This window comes from Tachyglossus aculeatus, chromosome 4 (genome assembly GCF_015852505.1).
Source record: "Tachyglossus aculeatus isolate mTacAcu1 chromosome 4, mTacAcu1.pri, whole genome shotgun sequence".
Classification (NCBI taxonomy): domain Eukaryota; kingdom Metazoa; phylum Chordata; class Mammalia; order Monotremata; family Tachyglossidae; genus Tachyglossus; species Tachyglossus aculeatus.
This window is the reverse complement of record NC_052069.1, coordinates 38125293-38140439: the sequence shown is the minus strand read 5'-3', so window position 1 is coordinate 38140439 and position 15147 is coordinate 38125293. Positions and strand designations below refer to the sequence as shown.

General features: G+C 41.5%; 1 protein-coding gene across 1 annotated transcript in view; it reads left to right on the top strand.

Annotated features, from left to right (window-relative positions):
• The window catches only part of SYDE2 (synapse defective Rho GTPase homolog 2), a 75048-nt gene that overhangs the window by 10291 nt on the left and 49610 nt on the right, over positions 1-15147 (top strand). The window contains exon 2 of the mRNA XM_038745997.1: positions 2375-3067. Within this exon, the coding sequence (XP_038601925.1) occupies positions 2395-3067 (673 nt within the window). The 5' untranslated portion in view covers positions 2375-2394. The remainder of the gene's footprint in view (positions 1-2374; positions 3068-15147) is intronic.

Here is a 15147-nt window from a genome sequence, read left to right as displayed (position 1 = left end):
GAATGAATGAAATGCAGATTTGCTAGTGTTTGCTACTATTTTATTCACTGCAAAGGTATGGGTTCCTATGATTCTTCATTCAGTGATACCAAAGAAACAGGCTTCCATTGCAAGTAAAATGCAAGTAAATTAGTATTAATACAGCTATATTTTATTCCATTGACACCTTGTTATTAAAGTCTAGCCTATGCGAAAGAATACTTCCTTCAACTTCTTGTAAATTGTGGAGATAAATTGTAAAAATACGAAAGTGAAATACAGTGGTCCAGTCCCTTGTTTGATAAATACATATTTTTCATAGAATGTTATTCTAGAATTAAGAGGTGCTGTTGAGGGAATTAGGGGACATTCTTCCATCAACATACATCTGGCCTGACCACTGTCTTGAGAAACAGTAATAATAATAATAATTAGGGTATTTGTTACGCGCTTAGGGGTGGATACAAATAAATCAGATTCCCTGTCCCAATTGGGGCTCGCAATCTCGATCCCCATTTTACAGATGCGGTAACTGAGGCACAGAGAAGTGAAGTGACTTGCCGAAGGTCACACAGCAATCGAGCGGTGGAGTCAGGATTAGAACCCATGACCTTCTGACTCCCAGGCCGAAGCTCTCTCCACTATACCATGCTGCTTCAAAGCACAGTAGTGTGCCTTGCATAATAAAAATAATAATAATAATGATGGTATTTTTCAGCGCTTACTATGTGCCCAGCACTGTTCTAAGCATTGGACACTGTTCTAAGCCCTGTTGTAAGCATCAGTCAAGGCTTAATTCACTCAGTCGTATTTACTGAGCCCTTTCGGTGGGCAGAGCACTGTGCTAAGTGCTTGGGAAAGTCCAGAACAATAATAAACAGACACATTAAATACAATATCCCAAGTTTTCCGTAATGCGAGGATCTCGAAGAGCCTCACATTAAGGAAAACCTGGACTCATAACCTCTGTGTTGTAGGAAAATGGACCGTACTCAGTTTTTCTTTTGGATATCTACAGCTATACCTCACTTTTAGAGAAGCACCGTGGCCTAGTGGAAAGAGCCCGGGCTTGGGAATCAGAGGTCATGGGTTCTAATCCCGACTCCACCATTTGTCAGCTGTGTGACCTTGAGCAAGTCACTTAACTTCTCTGGGCCTCAAGTTACCCCATCTGTAAAATGGGGGTTAAGACTGTGAGCCCCCCGAGGGACAACCTGATCACCTTTATAACCTCCCCAGCGCTTAGAACAGTGCTTTGCACATAGTAAGCGCTTAATAAATGCCATTATTTATTTATTTTATTTATTTTGTAAAATGGAGATTAAACCCCCTCCCTCTCACTTAGAACCTGTGTCCCATGCACAACAGGTACTGTGTCCAACCTGATTACCTCGTATCTACCCCAGTGTTTAGAACAGTGCTTGACAAGTTATAAATGCTTAACAAGCATCCAAATTATTTTCCACCTAGGAAACTGCAGTAAACAGTGTTTATTAATGAATCAGTAACAGAAATATTGAGTTTTGTTAACAATTTTTAATAACTTTTGGGGGGACAATGATTTTCAAGTTCTAAATTAGCAATGTACTTCTCTGTTTAAAGAAACCCTTAAAGGTCGTTTGTATGTGTTCCCAAATTAACCTGAGCCACTTGCAGACCAGCAACTTTTCTGATTTAAAAGTGCAAATTGACTGTTCGCTAGATCTTTTAAAACAAGAGCGTACTGTCCTATTTTTGTTCTCTGTTTTTTGTTCTGGAGAGTAAGTACATTATAATTGTTTTTAAGCACAAGATCAGGCATGGGCTTTTTAGAACTCTATTTGTAGAGTATTGTTCTGACTGGCAAATTTTCTGGCTGGTAAATGAACTTAAGAGTAGAAAAATAACGAGCAGGGCATGGATATTGTGCTGCAATTCTAATGGGGAAAAGTACATTTTTCAGAAAAGTGGTTAGAGAGTTGTAAATCATTTTGTATTTTCTGAAATGATTAGAAATTCTTGGCCTCTGTCAAGAAGAATAATATTGTACTGATCTGCACAAATAAAGTTTCACATTATACGAGGTGTAGCTGGTATAAAAATAAAAGCTGATTTAATACAAGGTGATTTTTATAGACAGTCACAGACGATGGGTGAATCTTTTCAGCATTGCATCATGATCACCACAGTAATTCTCTGAATTTTCCAATTTCTAAATAATAGAACCAGAGTTGAAAGGAAGCTCTAAAGGTTATTTGGCTTAGTTCAAGTCCTCTAGTGGGGTATGCTCATAAATATTTTGTTACACAGTGACTTTAGAAAAAAAAAGGCTCCTGAAGAGCAGGCTCCAAGTCAGTGTGATTGAGTGCCTCTTGACTGAATCTGAAGTAATATTCCGCCTTTTTTTTTATAATAGACTTAATTGAAAATGTTTACATGTCTTCAATGAAGAAAAGAGAATTTAAAGGCCTTAAGGACAATGAACTCTTTGAATCCAGGCCGAATAACAGCATCACTGTGTCCAAGAAACGCAATTGGTTACATCAGTGTACTCTAAAGATTCCTAATCTGAAAGAGGAAAATATTTCTATGAAATCTCAAGAGCTCTCTCAAGTGCCTAAATCTCCTACTTTAACTGAACCTCGAATACCCCACGCTTCTCCCAGATCACCTGGAGAACGTTTTCTTTACACAATCCACGGCGCTGCAAGCCCTTCATCATCCAAGGATTGTTCTTCAGACTTCAGTGAGGAGCATGACGCCGATGACGAAGGCGAAATATGGTACAACCCCATTCCTGAAGACGACCAGCCTCTCCTCCCTCCTGTTCCTTGTTTTGCTGAGATGAACTCAATTCATTTGGACCCCCCAGTGAACGGTCTGAAAGTGGTGTCTGGGAATGACTTAATTAAATCGGTCAGGCAACCTGAAGGCCTCCAGTGCTTTTCAGGGTACGCTGGAGACAATCAGACTGCGCAATCCAGGGAAATTAATCAAGTAGATTCCATACATTCCACAGAGTTTATGCAGCTGCACAAGCAAAGATTTGGGAGCAGGAGTCAGAGTGGACTGAGAATAGATGAGAACCCCTCATTTAAATCTGCTCCAGGTAAGACGGGGACAAATGGCTCTCTTCTTTTCTCTTTTCTTGCCCACCTCTGTCCCCCTTCTTTTTGGACTGAGGCATCTTTAACAGAGAAGATCCACCTTCCTTATTATTCTTTTTTCCTGTGTCCACATTGAACATATTCATATAAATAAACACAGAAATGTGGCAAATGTGGATACCGTTTGGACTTTTTCTTAAACCATCCTACTTCATTCATTCAGTCGTGTTTATTGAGTGCTTACTGTGTGCAGAGCACTGTACTAAGCGCTTGGGAAGTACAAGTCGGCAACATATGGAGGCGGTCCCTACTTCTCATTAGACCCTGAAAAATTAGCCTGACAAAGCTGGGAGAGTGGGTGGCTGCAGCAGTCTTAATCTCTCCAGATCAGTCAATCAGTCAATCAGTAAGTGGTATTTATTGAGCACTTACCGTGTGCAGAGCACTGTACTAAGTGCTTGGGCAAATACAGTACAACAGAGTAATAGACAATGATCTTACAGTCTAAAGGGGGAGTCAGACAGTGTGGCTCAGTGGAAAGAGCCCGGGCTTGGGAGTCAGAAGTCATGGGTTCTAATGCCGACTCCGCCACTTCTCGGCTGTGTGACTTTGGGCAAGTCACTTAACTTCTCTGTGCCTCAGTTCCCTTATCTGTAAAATGTAAGATTAAGACGGTGAGCCCCACGTGGGACAACCTTGATTACTTTGTATCCCCCCAGTGCTTAGAACAGTGCATGGCACATAGTAAGTACTTAACAAATACCAACATTAATTAATAAATTAATTTAAAAAATAAGCGCTGTGTCATTCAACCAACTCTAGTACTTATGAGCTTAATATACATTCTCTTTAGCACTCATATGTCCACTCAGTTTATTTACTTTGATCACTTGTTGAAAACATTTTTATTTTTGTCTGCTCCTTTAGAATGCAAGCCCCTTGTGAGCAGGGAACATATCCCTTGTTTATTCTGTAGCTTGTAATGTCATTATCATCAATGCTGTTTATTGAGTGCTTACTATGTTCAGAGCACTGTACTAAGCGGTTGGGAGAGTGCAGTCCAACAGAGTTGGTAGACGCATTCCCTGCCCACAGTGAGCTTACAGCCTAGAGGGGGAGATGGAAATTAATATAGTTAATTTAAAGATGCATACCTATGTGCTGTGGGGTTGAGGGTGAGGCGAATATCAGCAGTGTGGGAGTCAGAGGACGTGGATTCTAATCCCAGCTCTGCCACTTGTCTGCTGTGTGACCTTGGGCAAGCCACTTAACTTCTCTGTGCCCCAGTTACCTCATCTGTAAAGTGAGGATTGTCTGTGAGTCCCACGTGGGACAAGCTGGTTACCTTGTATCTATCCCAGCACTTAGCACAGTGCTTGGCACATAGTAAGGGCTTAACAAATACCATAACTATGATTTATTGTTAAATGCCCAAATGATCCTGGTAGCCACTTTTTAGTTGTATTTCGGAGATCCCGGCTGTTGGTCCAGGGGAAAGAGCATTTATTTATTTATTTATTCATTCATTCATTCAATCATATTTATTAACCACTTACTGCAAGTAGAGCACTGTACTAAGCGCTTGGGAAAGTACAGTACAACAATAAACAGTGACATTCCTTGCCCACAATGAGCTCACAGGCTAGAGGTGGGGGAGACAGACATCAATACAAATAAATAAAATGACAGATAATAATAATAATAATGATAGCATTTATTAAGTGCTTACTATGTGCAAAGCACTGTTCTAAGTGCTGGAGAGGTTACAAGGTGATCAGGTTGCCCCACGAGGGGCTCACAGTCTTAATCCCCATTTTACAGATGAGGTAACTGAGGCCCAGAGAAGTTAAGTGACTTGCCCAAAGTCACACAGCTGGCTATTGGCAGAGCCTGGATTTGAACCCACGACCTCTGACTCCAAAGCCAGGGCTCTTTCCACTGAGCCACGCTGCATAAGTGCCATGGGGCTGGGATGGGGGGCAGGGGAAGAGCAAAGGTAGCAAGTCAGGCTCACATAAACCTACTAATAATGTTGGTATTTGTTAAGTGCTTACTATGTGCCAAGCACTGTTCCAATTGCTGGGATAGATACAAGGTTGTTAGGTTGTCCCACTTGGGGCTCACAGTCTTGATCCCCATTTTTCAGGTGAGGGAACTGAGGCCCAGAGAAGTGAAGTGACTTGCCCAAAGTCACACAGCTGACAAGTGGCGGAGCCGGGATTAGAACCCATGACCTCTGATTCCCAAGCCCGGGCTCTTTCCACTAAGCCACGCTGTGCCCCCTGAGGAAACATAACTGGGAGAGAGGGAGGAGAGAGCACGTTGTGGCGTGATGATGAGGATGATGGTGGTATTTGTTAAGCGCTTACTATATCCCAAGCACTGTTCTAAGCACTGGGGTTGACACAAGGTAATCAGATTGTCCCACGTGGGGCTCACAGTCTTAGTCCCCATTTTACAGATGAGGTAACTGAGGCCCAGTGAAGTGACTTGCCCGAGGTCACATAGCAGACAAGTGGCGGAGTCGGGATTAGAACCCATGACCTCTGACTCCCAAGCCCGGGCTATTTCCACTAAGCCATGCTGTTTTTCAATGGAAAGAACACAGGCCTGGGAATCACGGGAACTGGGTTCTAACCCCAGCTCTGCTACTTGCCTGCCGTGTGACTTTAGACAAGTCACTTCAATCATTCATTCATTCATTCGATTGTCTTTATTGAGCACTTATCGCGGGCAGAGCACTGTACTAAGCCCTTGGGGTAGTACAACAAGATTAGATTCGCTTATATTCACTTAGAATCTATGAGCCTCAGTTTCCTCATCTGTAACATGCGGATTAAATTCGTGTTCTCCCTCCGCCTTTGACTTCTCTGAGCCTCAGTTCCCTCATCTGTAAAATGGGGATTAAGACTGTGGGGCAACTCGATCACCTTGTATCCCCCCCAGCGCTTAGAACAGTGCTCTGCACATAGTAAGCGCTTAACAAATGTCAGGTACAATGTGTTGAACCAGGCACTTGGTAAAGTGCAAAATAAAGAAGCAGCGTGTTCCCTGCATGCAGTGAACTTAGTTTCTTAACACCATGATGTGGGATTGTCAGATTAATCGGTCATTGGTATTTATTGAGTGCTTACTTTGTACTAAATGTTTAGAAGATAGTAGAGTTGGTAGATATGATCTGTGCTCTAAAGGAATTTACAGTCTATCTGTGCTATACACATGAAAGCCCTCTTTTCCCCGGCTTGCTCTCCCTTCTGTGTGATCTGTACAATTGGATCTGTGACTCTATATGTTGCCAATTTGTACTTCCCAAGCGCTTAGTACAGTGCTCTGCACACAGTAAGCGCTCAATAAATACGATTGAATGAATGAATGAATCATCATTATTATTATTATTTGACCGCGAGCTGCGCCCGACTGTGCGCGACCGGATTATCTTGTACCTACCCCACTGCTCAGTACAGTGCTTGGTACATAGTAAGTGCTTAACAAATGCCGTAGTATTTTTCTATTTACTGTTTTTACTATATTTACTGTAATTAAAACCGATGTGGTGTGAAGAGGTGTGGCCTAGTGGATAGGTCACAGGCCTAGGAGTCAGAAGGACTTGAGTTCTAATCTGGGCTCCTCCACTTGTCTAATAATAATAATAATGGTATTTGTTAAGCGTTTACTATGTGCAAAGCACTGTTCTAAGCTCTGGGGGGGGGGGGGATACAGTGTGATCAAGTTGTCCCACGGGGGGCTCACAGTCTGTATCCACATTTTTACAGATGAGGTAACTGAGGCTCAGAGAAGTTAAGTGATTTGCCCAAGGTCACACAGCAGACATGTGGCGGAGCCGGTATTCGAACCCATTACCTCTGACTCCAAAGTCTGTGCTCTTTCCACTGAGCCACACTGCTTCCCCAGACAGCGTGTCTGCTGTGTGACCTTGGGCAAGTCACTTCACTTCTCTGAGCCTCAGTTACCTCATCTGCAAAATGGGGATTAGGACTGTATTCAGTCTGATACCCCAAGCGCTTAGTACAGTTCTTGGCACGTAGTAAGTGCTTAACAAATACCATTAAAAAAAAAAATACCTGTCCTCCCTCCTATTTAGACCGTGAGCCTCATGTGGAAGAGAGATTGTGTCCATTATGATTGCCTTGCATTCTCTCTAGCGTTTAGAAGAGTGCCGATGCATAGTAAGCACCTAACAGATACTATTATTAACAAATACTATCTTCTCTGGCAAATAGTATCTTCTCTGATTCCTCTGGCTGCCACTTTTAAGGCTGCTGTCACTAATTGTACTTCCCAAGCGCTTAGTACAGTGCTCTGCACCCAGTAAGCACTCAATAAATATGATTGAATGAATGAATGAATAATCTAATGCTGCATCTGTAAAATGGGCATTCAATATCAAGGATAATAATAATAATTATGGACTGCTGTCACTACTCTAATGCCGCATCTGTAAAACAGGCATTCAATACTGAGAATAATAATTAATAATTATTATTATACTAATGAATAATTATTATAATCAATAATTATCATTGTAATAATTAATTATTATTATGGAATTTAAGTGCTTACTATGTGCCAAGCACTGTTCTAAGCGCTGAGGTAAATACCAGGTAATCAGGTTGTCCCACGTGGGGCTCACATTCTCAATCCCCATTTTACAGATGAGGTAACTGAGGCCCAGAGAAGTTAAGTGACTTGCCCAAGTTCACACAGCAGACAAACGGCAGAGCCAGGATTAGAACCCATGACCTCTGGCTCCCAAGCCCATGCTGTTGCCACTGGGCCATGATGGAAAGAGTATAGGCCCGGCAGTCAGAAGGTATGGGTTCTAATCCCGGCTCCGCTATTTGTTTGCTGGGTGACTTTGGGTAAGTCACTTCACTGCTCTGTGCTTCAGTTACATCATCTGTAAAATGGGCATTAAAGACTGTGAACCTGATGTAGGACAGGGACTTTGTCCAACCCAATTTGCTTGTATTCTCCCCCAGCACTTAGTTCAGTCCCTGGCACCTAGTAAATGCCTAAGAAATACCACAGTTATTATTATTATCATTATTGCTGCACCTCCACTGTCACCCAGTCCCTTAATTTACAGACCCATAAAATAACCATTTTTCAAAAGCTTCAAGTGGTTTGTTGTACCCAGGGTAGATGAGAAGTGATCACTTTTTTTTTTTCAACTAGCACATTGGATTTCTCAAAATTAAATATTTACTTTTTTAAAAAAAGGCAAACTTGAAGGTAATGTAAAGATGTGTGAAATCTCAAAGATGTAATGGAGATTAGAACTTGAAATGATGTATTACTTGATAATACATCAAGTAATCTCCCCCTCGTCCCCCTCTCCATCCCCCCATCTTACCTCCTTCCCTTCCCCACAGCACCTGTATATATGTATATATGGTTGTACATATTTATTACTCTATTTATTTATTTATTTATTTATTTTACTTGTACATTTCTATCCTATTTATCTTATTTTGTTGGTATGTTTGGTTCTGTTCTCTGTCTCCCCCTTTTAGACTGTGAGCCCACTGTTGGGTAGGGACTGTCTCTATGTGTTGCCAATTTGTACTTCCCAAGCGCTTAGTACAGTGCTCTGCACATAGTAAGCGCTCAATAAATACGATTGATTGATTGATAAGAAATATTCATTTGGCCTAATTGAAATGCTTCAACTTGATATCTTAACAGATCGATTTAGTCCTGTGGGGCTTCAGGAATTTGTATGACTTCTCTAATGAGCAAGCCTGGGAATACAGGTTTTATGAAACAATAAGTAACTGACTTACCGAAATGTTTTCAATGATTTACAAGTCAGCTGATGCTGTTGATTTCTGCCCCAAAACTGCTTCAGCGGCTGCTGGAACTTTCCCAAATCTCTTCAAGGTGTACCATATTATTGTAGCATTATGTAAAACCTGAACCTTTTCTCATTAAAAATCAATACTATGCAATAAAAATTATGGAACCATTCTTATGTACGTATTTCATAGGGGCAATTTCAATTCTTTAAACCATTTTAGCTTCGGTGAACTTTTCTAAAACAATTATCGCTCTCGTGACGCATGTTTTCACTGTGCATTTTGGAACATCCTTCTGATAAGGCACGTCCATGTGGAGAGAAGGCAGGGTGATGGTGGAAGAAATAATTGTGTGCACCTCTGTGGTCTCATTTGAGGCATGTCATAAAATGCTAGTTTTCCTCAGCACTAGGTTCATCAAACATAGAACCCCTGGTGCAATAGAAAACTGACTCTTGTTGGTCTTTCACTCTTGATCCCGGCATTATTTCTTGTGATATCATGAAAGGGAAGCAGTGTGGCCTCGTGGAACTGTCAGAGGAACTGTCACTTCACTTCTCTGTGCCTCGTTAGCTCATCTGTAAAACGAGAATTAAAACTGTGAGCCGCATGTGGGACTTAGACTGTGTTCAACCTGAATTATCTTGTATTGATCAATCAGTAGTATATTATTGAGCACTTACTTTGCACAGAGCACTGTACTAAGTGCTTGGGAGAGTAAAATATAAAGTAGTGAGTAGCAAACACAGGGAGTTAATGGCTTGTCAAACATTTTGTAGAACACAGCAATTCAGCAGAGGCATCCCAACCATTTTTTAAATTGATTAGTTGATTTCAGTAAAATCTATTCCAGCAACTGGAATTCGTTTTCCTTTTGCCTTTAAAAGTACACTTTCTTTAAGTGAATTGGAGCACCCTATGTGAAACAAAGCTGTAAGTCTTTCTTCTGTTCACCCAAGTGTTCCTTAGGGCATTAGTTTCGTCTTTGAAGTATTTTAGCTGGCAAGGAAGAGCTCTTTCAAATCCAGGTTTGAAGCTGTAGCCTTTTTGTAGAAGGAAAGTCAGTCTTTTCTTTTTCTGTAATGGTTTTTGTTAAGCAATTATCGTGTGCCAAACAGTGTATTAGGCACTGGGGTAGATTCAAGAAAATCAGGTTGGACACGGTCCCTGACCCATATAATAGTAATAATAGTAAAATGGTATTTGTTAAGTGCTTACTATGTGCCAAGCACTCTTCTAAGCGCTGGGATAGATACAAGGTAATCAGATTGTCCCACGTGGGGCTCACAGTCTTAAACCCCATTTTACAGATGAGGTGACTGAGCCACAGAGAAGTTAAGTGACTTGCCCAAAGTCACACAGCTAAGTGGTGGAGCCGGGATTAGAACCCATGACCTCTGACTTCCAAGCCCATGCTCTGTCCACTAAGCCACGCTGCCATATAATAATAATAATACCAATTTCCCTATCCCACATAATAATAATACTGTCTGTCTCCCCTCTTCTAGGCTGTGAGGCCATTGTTGGATAGGGACCGTCTCTATATGTTGCCGATTTGTACTTTCCAAGTGCTTAGTACAGTGCTCTGCACACAGTCAGTGCTCAATAAATACATTGAATGAATGAATAATTAATAATGATATTTATTAAGCGCTTACTGTGTGCTAGGGGTGTACTAAGTGCTGGGGTGGATACAAGCAAGTCAGGTTGAGCACTCAATCCCCATTTTTCAGATGAGGCAACTGAGGCCCAGAGAAGTGAAGTGACCTGCCCAAGGTCACACAGCAGACAAGTGGCAGAGTCGGGATTAGAACCTCTGATCTTCTGATTCCCAGGCCAGAGCTCTCTCCATCATGCAGCGTGGCTCAGTGGAAAAGAGCCCGGGCTTTGGAGTCAGAGTTCATGGGTTCAAATCCCGGCTCCACCACTTGTCAGCTGTGTGACTTTGGGCAAGTCACCTCACTTCTCTGTGCCTCAGTTACCTCATCTATAAAATGGGGATGAAGACTGTGAGCCCCCTGTGGGACAACCAGATCACCTTGTAACCTCCCCAGCGCTTAGAACAGTGCTTTGCATGTAGTAAGTGCTTAATAAATGCCATCAGAAAAAAAAAGTGCTTAACAAGTACCATGAAAGACAACGGTGGCAGTCCTGGGGTTAGATCCTACGTCCTCTGACTCCCAGTTAAGTGTTCTTTAAACTAGATCATGATGCTTCCCACAGAGAGTAGCGTGAAAGGGTGAATAAGAAAAGAAATCTATCTTTCATGCAAATAGACTAAGGAATTTGTTCACTGATTATTGAGAAGCAAACATTCCGACTAATATGTGATACAGGTAACTCCATATCTAGTTTCAGGGGAGAAAGGAAAGGGGTAAGTCACCATCTGAGCGCATTTTTTTTTTTTTACCACTGCAGCACTTTTGCATGCCCAACTTTGTATTTACCAAAGATTTGAAACTTTGCATGTACCAAACCTTTTCTTCTTGCATGTTGTTTGAAGTGAAGATTCAGAAATTGAACATATCTATTTAATCGTTTCTTTTTCCTGTCTGAGTTATTTTGGATCTGTCTTCCCCTTCAGATTGTAAGCTCGGTGTGGACAGGGATCGTGCCTTCTGCTTCTATATTGTACTCTCTCAAGTGCTTTGTGTGCAGTAGATATATGGTTTTATATTCATTTCTGAAGATTTATGCCATTAAAAACATGTTTTTCTTTCATATGGGATTGCCACCAATGATGTGTGTTCATAGCCATCCCTACAATTCTCTCTTCTGGAAATAGTGATGTGAGACTTGGTATTTAGCAAACCTTCTCTTCTTGCATGTTTCTTGAAGCAAAGATTCAGAAAGGGACAATTTTCAATTATCTTTGGTTTATTGGATGTGAAATAAAATCTTGAGCTCCTTCAAGGTGCTTCCCTCTCTTCCTATGTGTTGTTTACTTCACTTTCTTAATTTCAGTACTTGGTACTATTTTTCTGCCTTTCTTTACAAAAGAGATTACTAAAGAAAATATAATTCCTAGTTACTTTAGTTGCTACACTGCTGCCTCATATTATTTTTGCAGTGGTATTTAAGTGCTTACTATGTATTGTATTACTATGTATTGGCACTGTACTAAGCGCTGGGTAGATACAAGCTAATCAGGTTTGACATAGTCCATGTCCTGTATGAGGCTCACAGTCTTAATCTCCATTTTGCCAGTGAGGTAACTGAGGCGTAGTGAAGTTAATTGCCCAAGTTCTCTCCTCCACCCCACTTCTGGGGTGACTGGGGCTTGGATATTGTCTTATTCACCTCACCCTCAGCTCATTCAATTGTATTTATTGAGCGCTTACTGTGTGCAAAGCACTGTACTCAGCTCCACAGGACTTGTGTATATACCTTAATTCATTTTATCATTTATCTCCTCCTATGGACTTCTTAATAATAATAATAATGATGATGGCATTTGTTAAGTGCTTACTATGTGCAAAGCACTGTTCTAAGCGCTGGGGAGGATACAAGGTGATGAGGTTGTCCCACGTGGGGCTCACAGTCTTAATCCCCATTTTACAGATGAGGTCACTGAGGCCCAGAGAAGTGAAGTGATTTGCCCAAAGTCACACAGCTGACAAGTGGTGGAGCTGGGATTTGAACCCATGACCTTTGACTCCAAAGCCCGGGCTCTTTCCACTGAACCATGCTGCCTCCCAAAGGGAGGGAATGTGTCTACCAACTCTGTTGTACTCTCCCAAACACTTAGTACAGTGTTCTCCGCACAATAATTGTTCAGTAAATGTCATTGACTGAGAGATGCTGCCCTTGGAGCAGACCCATTCAATCATTGGTATTTATTGAGCACTTACTATGTGCAGAGCACTGTGCTAAGCGCTTGGGAGAGTACGGTACAACAAAATTAGCAGACACATTCCCTGCCCATAACGAGCTTATAGACTAGAGGGGGAGATGGACATTATATATAATTTAAAGATATATGCACAAAGATAAATATATACACATAAAGATATATGAATATATGGAGATATATATTTAAGATATATAAAGATAGAGATGTTTAAGATATATAAAGATAGAAATGTTTAAGATATATGAAGATAGAGATGTTTAAGATATATAAAGATGTTGATATTTAAGATATATAAAGATAGGGATGTTTAAGATATAAAGAGAGAGATGTTTAAGATATAGAGAGAGATGTTTGATATATAAAGATAGAGATGTTTAAGATATATAAAGATAGAAATGTTTAAGATATATAAAGATAGAGATGTTTAAGATATATAAAGATGTTGATATTTAAGATATATAAAGATAGAGATGTTTAAGATATAAAGAGAGAGATGTTTAAGACATATAGAAAGATGTTTAAGATATATAAAGATAGAGATGTTTAAGATATATAAAGATGTTTAAGATATATAAAGATGTATATTTAAAGATACATAAGAATATAGCTCTTTAAAGATATATACACAAAGATATAATTTAAATATATCTCAATATAAGATATATATAAAGATATAGTGTTGTGGGCTGGGGATGGGGTGAATATCAAATGTCCCAAAATCACAGATCCAAGTGCATAGATGACGGTGAAGGGAGAGCGAGTCGGAGGAAAGAGGGCTTAATTGACGAAGGCCTCTTGGAGGAGATATGATCTCAGTAAAGCGTTGAAGGTGAAGGGAATGGTGTTCTGGTGTTTATGGAGGGGGAGAGAGTTCCAAGCTAGAGGGAGGACGTAGGAAAGGGGTCAGCAGCAAGATAGACGAGAAGAGGGCACAGTGAGTAGGCTGGCACTAGAGCGGCAGAGTATGCAGGCTGGACTCTCGTAGGAGATCAGTGAGATGAGGTGGGGCCGAGTGAGCTGATTCGAGCACTTCAGAGCCACCGATGAGGTGTTTCTGTTTAATGCAGAGATGGATGGGCAGCCAGTGTGATATGAGTGTACATCTGTATGCTACATCAGAGTCACAGCTCTGAACTGGACAGTGTCTGGCTCATCCCAAGAAAACACAGCCAAAGTGATTAATTCTGCTGAAAACTTACTCCAAAAAGGCTTGGTTTAGAGCACCATTGGCTTAGAGCAGTCCATCACCTTGCCCCCTCTTACCTCACCTCACTACTCTCTTATTACAACCCAGCCCGCACGCTTCATCATCATCATCAATCGTATTGAGCGCTTACTGTGTGCAGAGCACTGTACTAAGCGCTTGGGAAGTACAACTTGGCAACATATAGAGACAGTCCCTCCCCAACAGTGGGCTCACAGTCTAAAAGAACAGTCTACACTTCGCTCCTCTAATGCTAACCTTTTCACTGTACCTCCGTCGTCGCACCGCCGACCCCTCATCCACATCCTGCCTTTGGCCTGGAAGGCCCTCCCTCCTCAAATCTGACAGACAATTACTCTCCCCCAATTCAAAGCCTTATTGAAGGCACATCTCCTCCAAAAGGCCTTCCTTGACTAAGCGCCCTTTTCCTCTTCTCCCATTCCCTTCTGTGACACCCTGACTTGCTCTCTCTGTTCTTCCCCCGCTTCCAGCCCCCACAGCACTTAGGTACACATCTGAAATTTATTTATACTAATGTCTGCCTCCCCACCCCAGACTTCTAAGCTGTAAGCCCAGTGTGGGCAGGGATTGTCTCTCTTTATTGCTAAATTGTATTTCCCAAGCGCTTAATACAGTGCTCTGCACACAGTAAGCGCTCAATAAATACAGTTGAATGAAGCTCATTGTGTGCAGGGAACGTGTCTGTTTATTGTTGTATTGTACTCTCCCAAGTGCTTAGTGCAGTGTTCTGCACACAGTAAGTGCTCAATAAATGTGATTTAACGAATGAATGAATGAGAGCCAGGTAGAGTTGAGAGCAAGGCATGCATCGGAGAAGCAGCATGGCTCAGTGGAAAGAGCCCAGGCTTTGGAGTCAGAGGTCATGGGTTCAAATCCCGGCTCCGCCACTTGTCAGCTGTGTGACTTCGGGCAAGTCACTTAACTTCTCTGTGCCTCAGTTACCTCATCTGGAAAATGGGGATTAAGATTGTGAGTCCCATGTGGGACAACCTGATCACCTTGTAACCTCCCCAGCACTTAGAACAGTGCTTTGCACATAGTAAGCGCTTAATAAATGCCATAATTATTATTATTATGGGAAGAACAAAGAGTGAGCTCTATAGCTTTTTGTGGTCAGGGATCTGTTCTACCAACTTTGTTATAGCGCTCAGTACAGTGCCTGACGTGTAGTAAGCGCTTAACAAATAC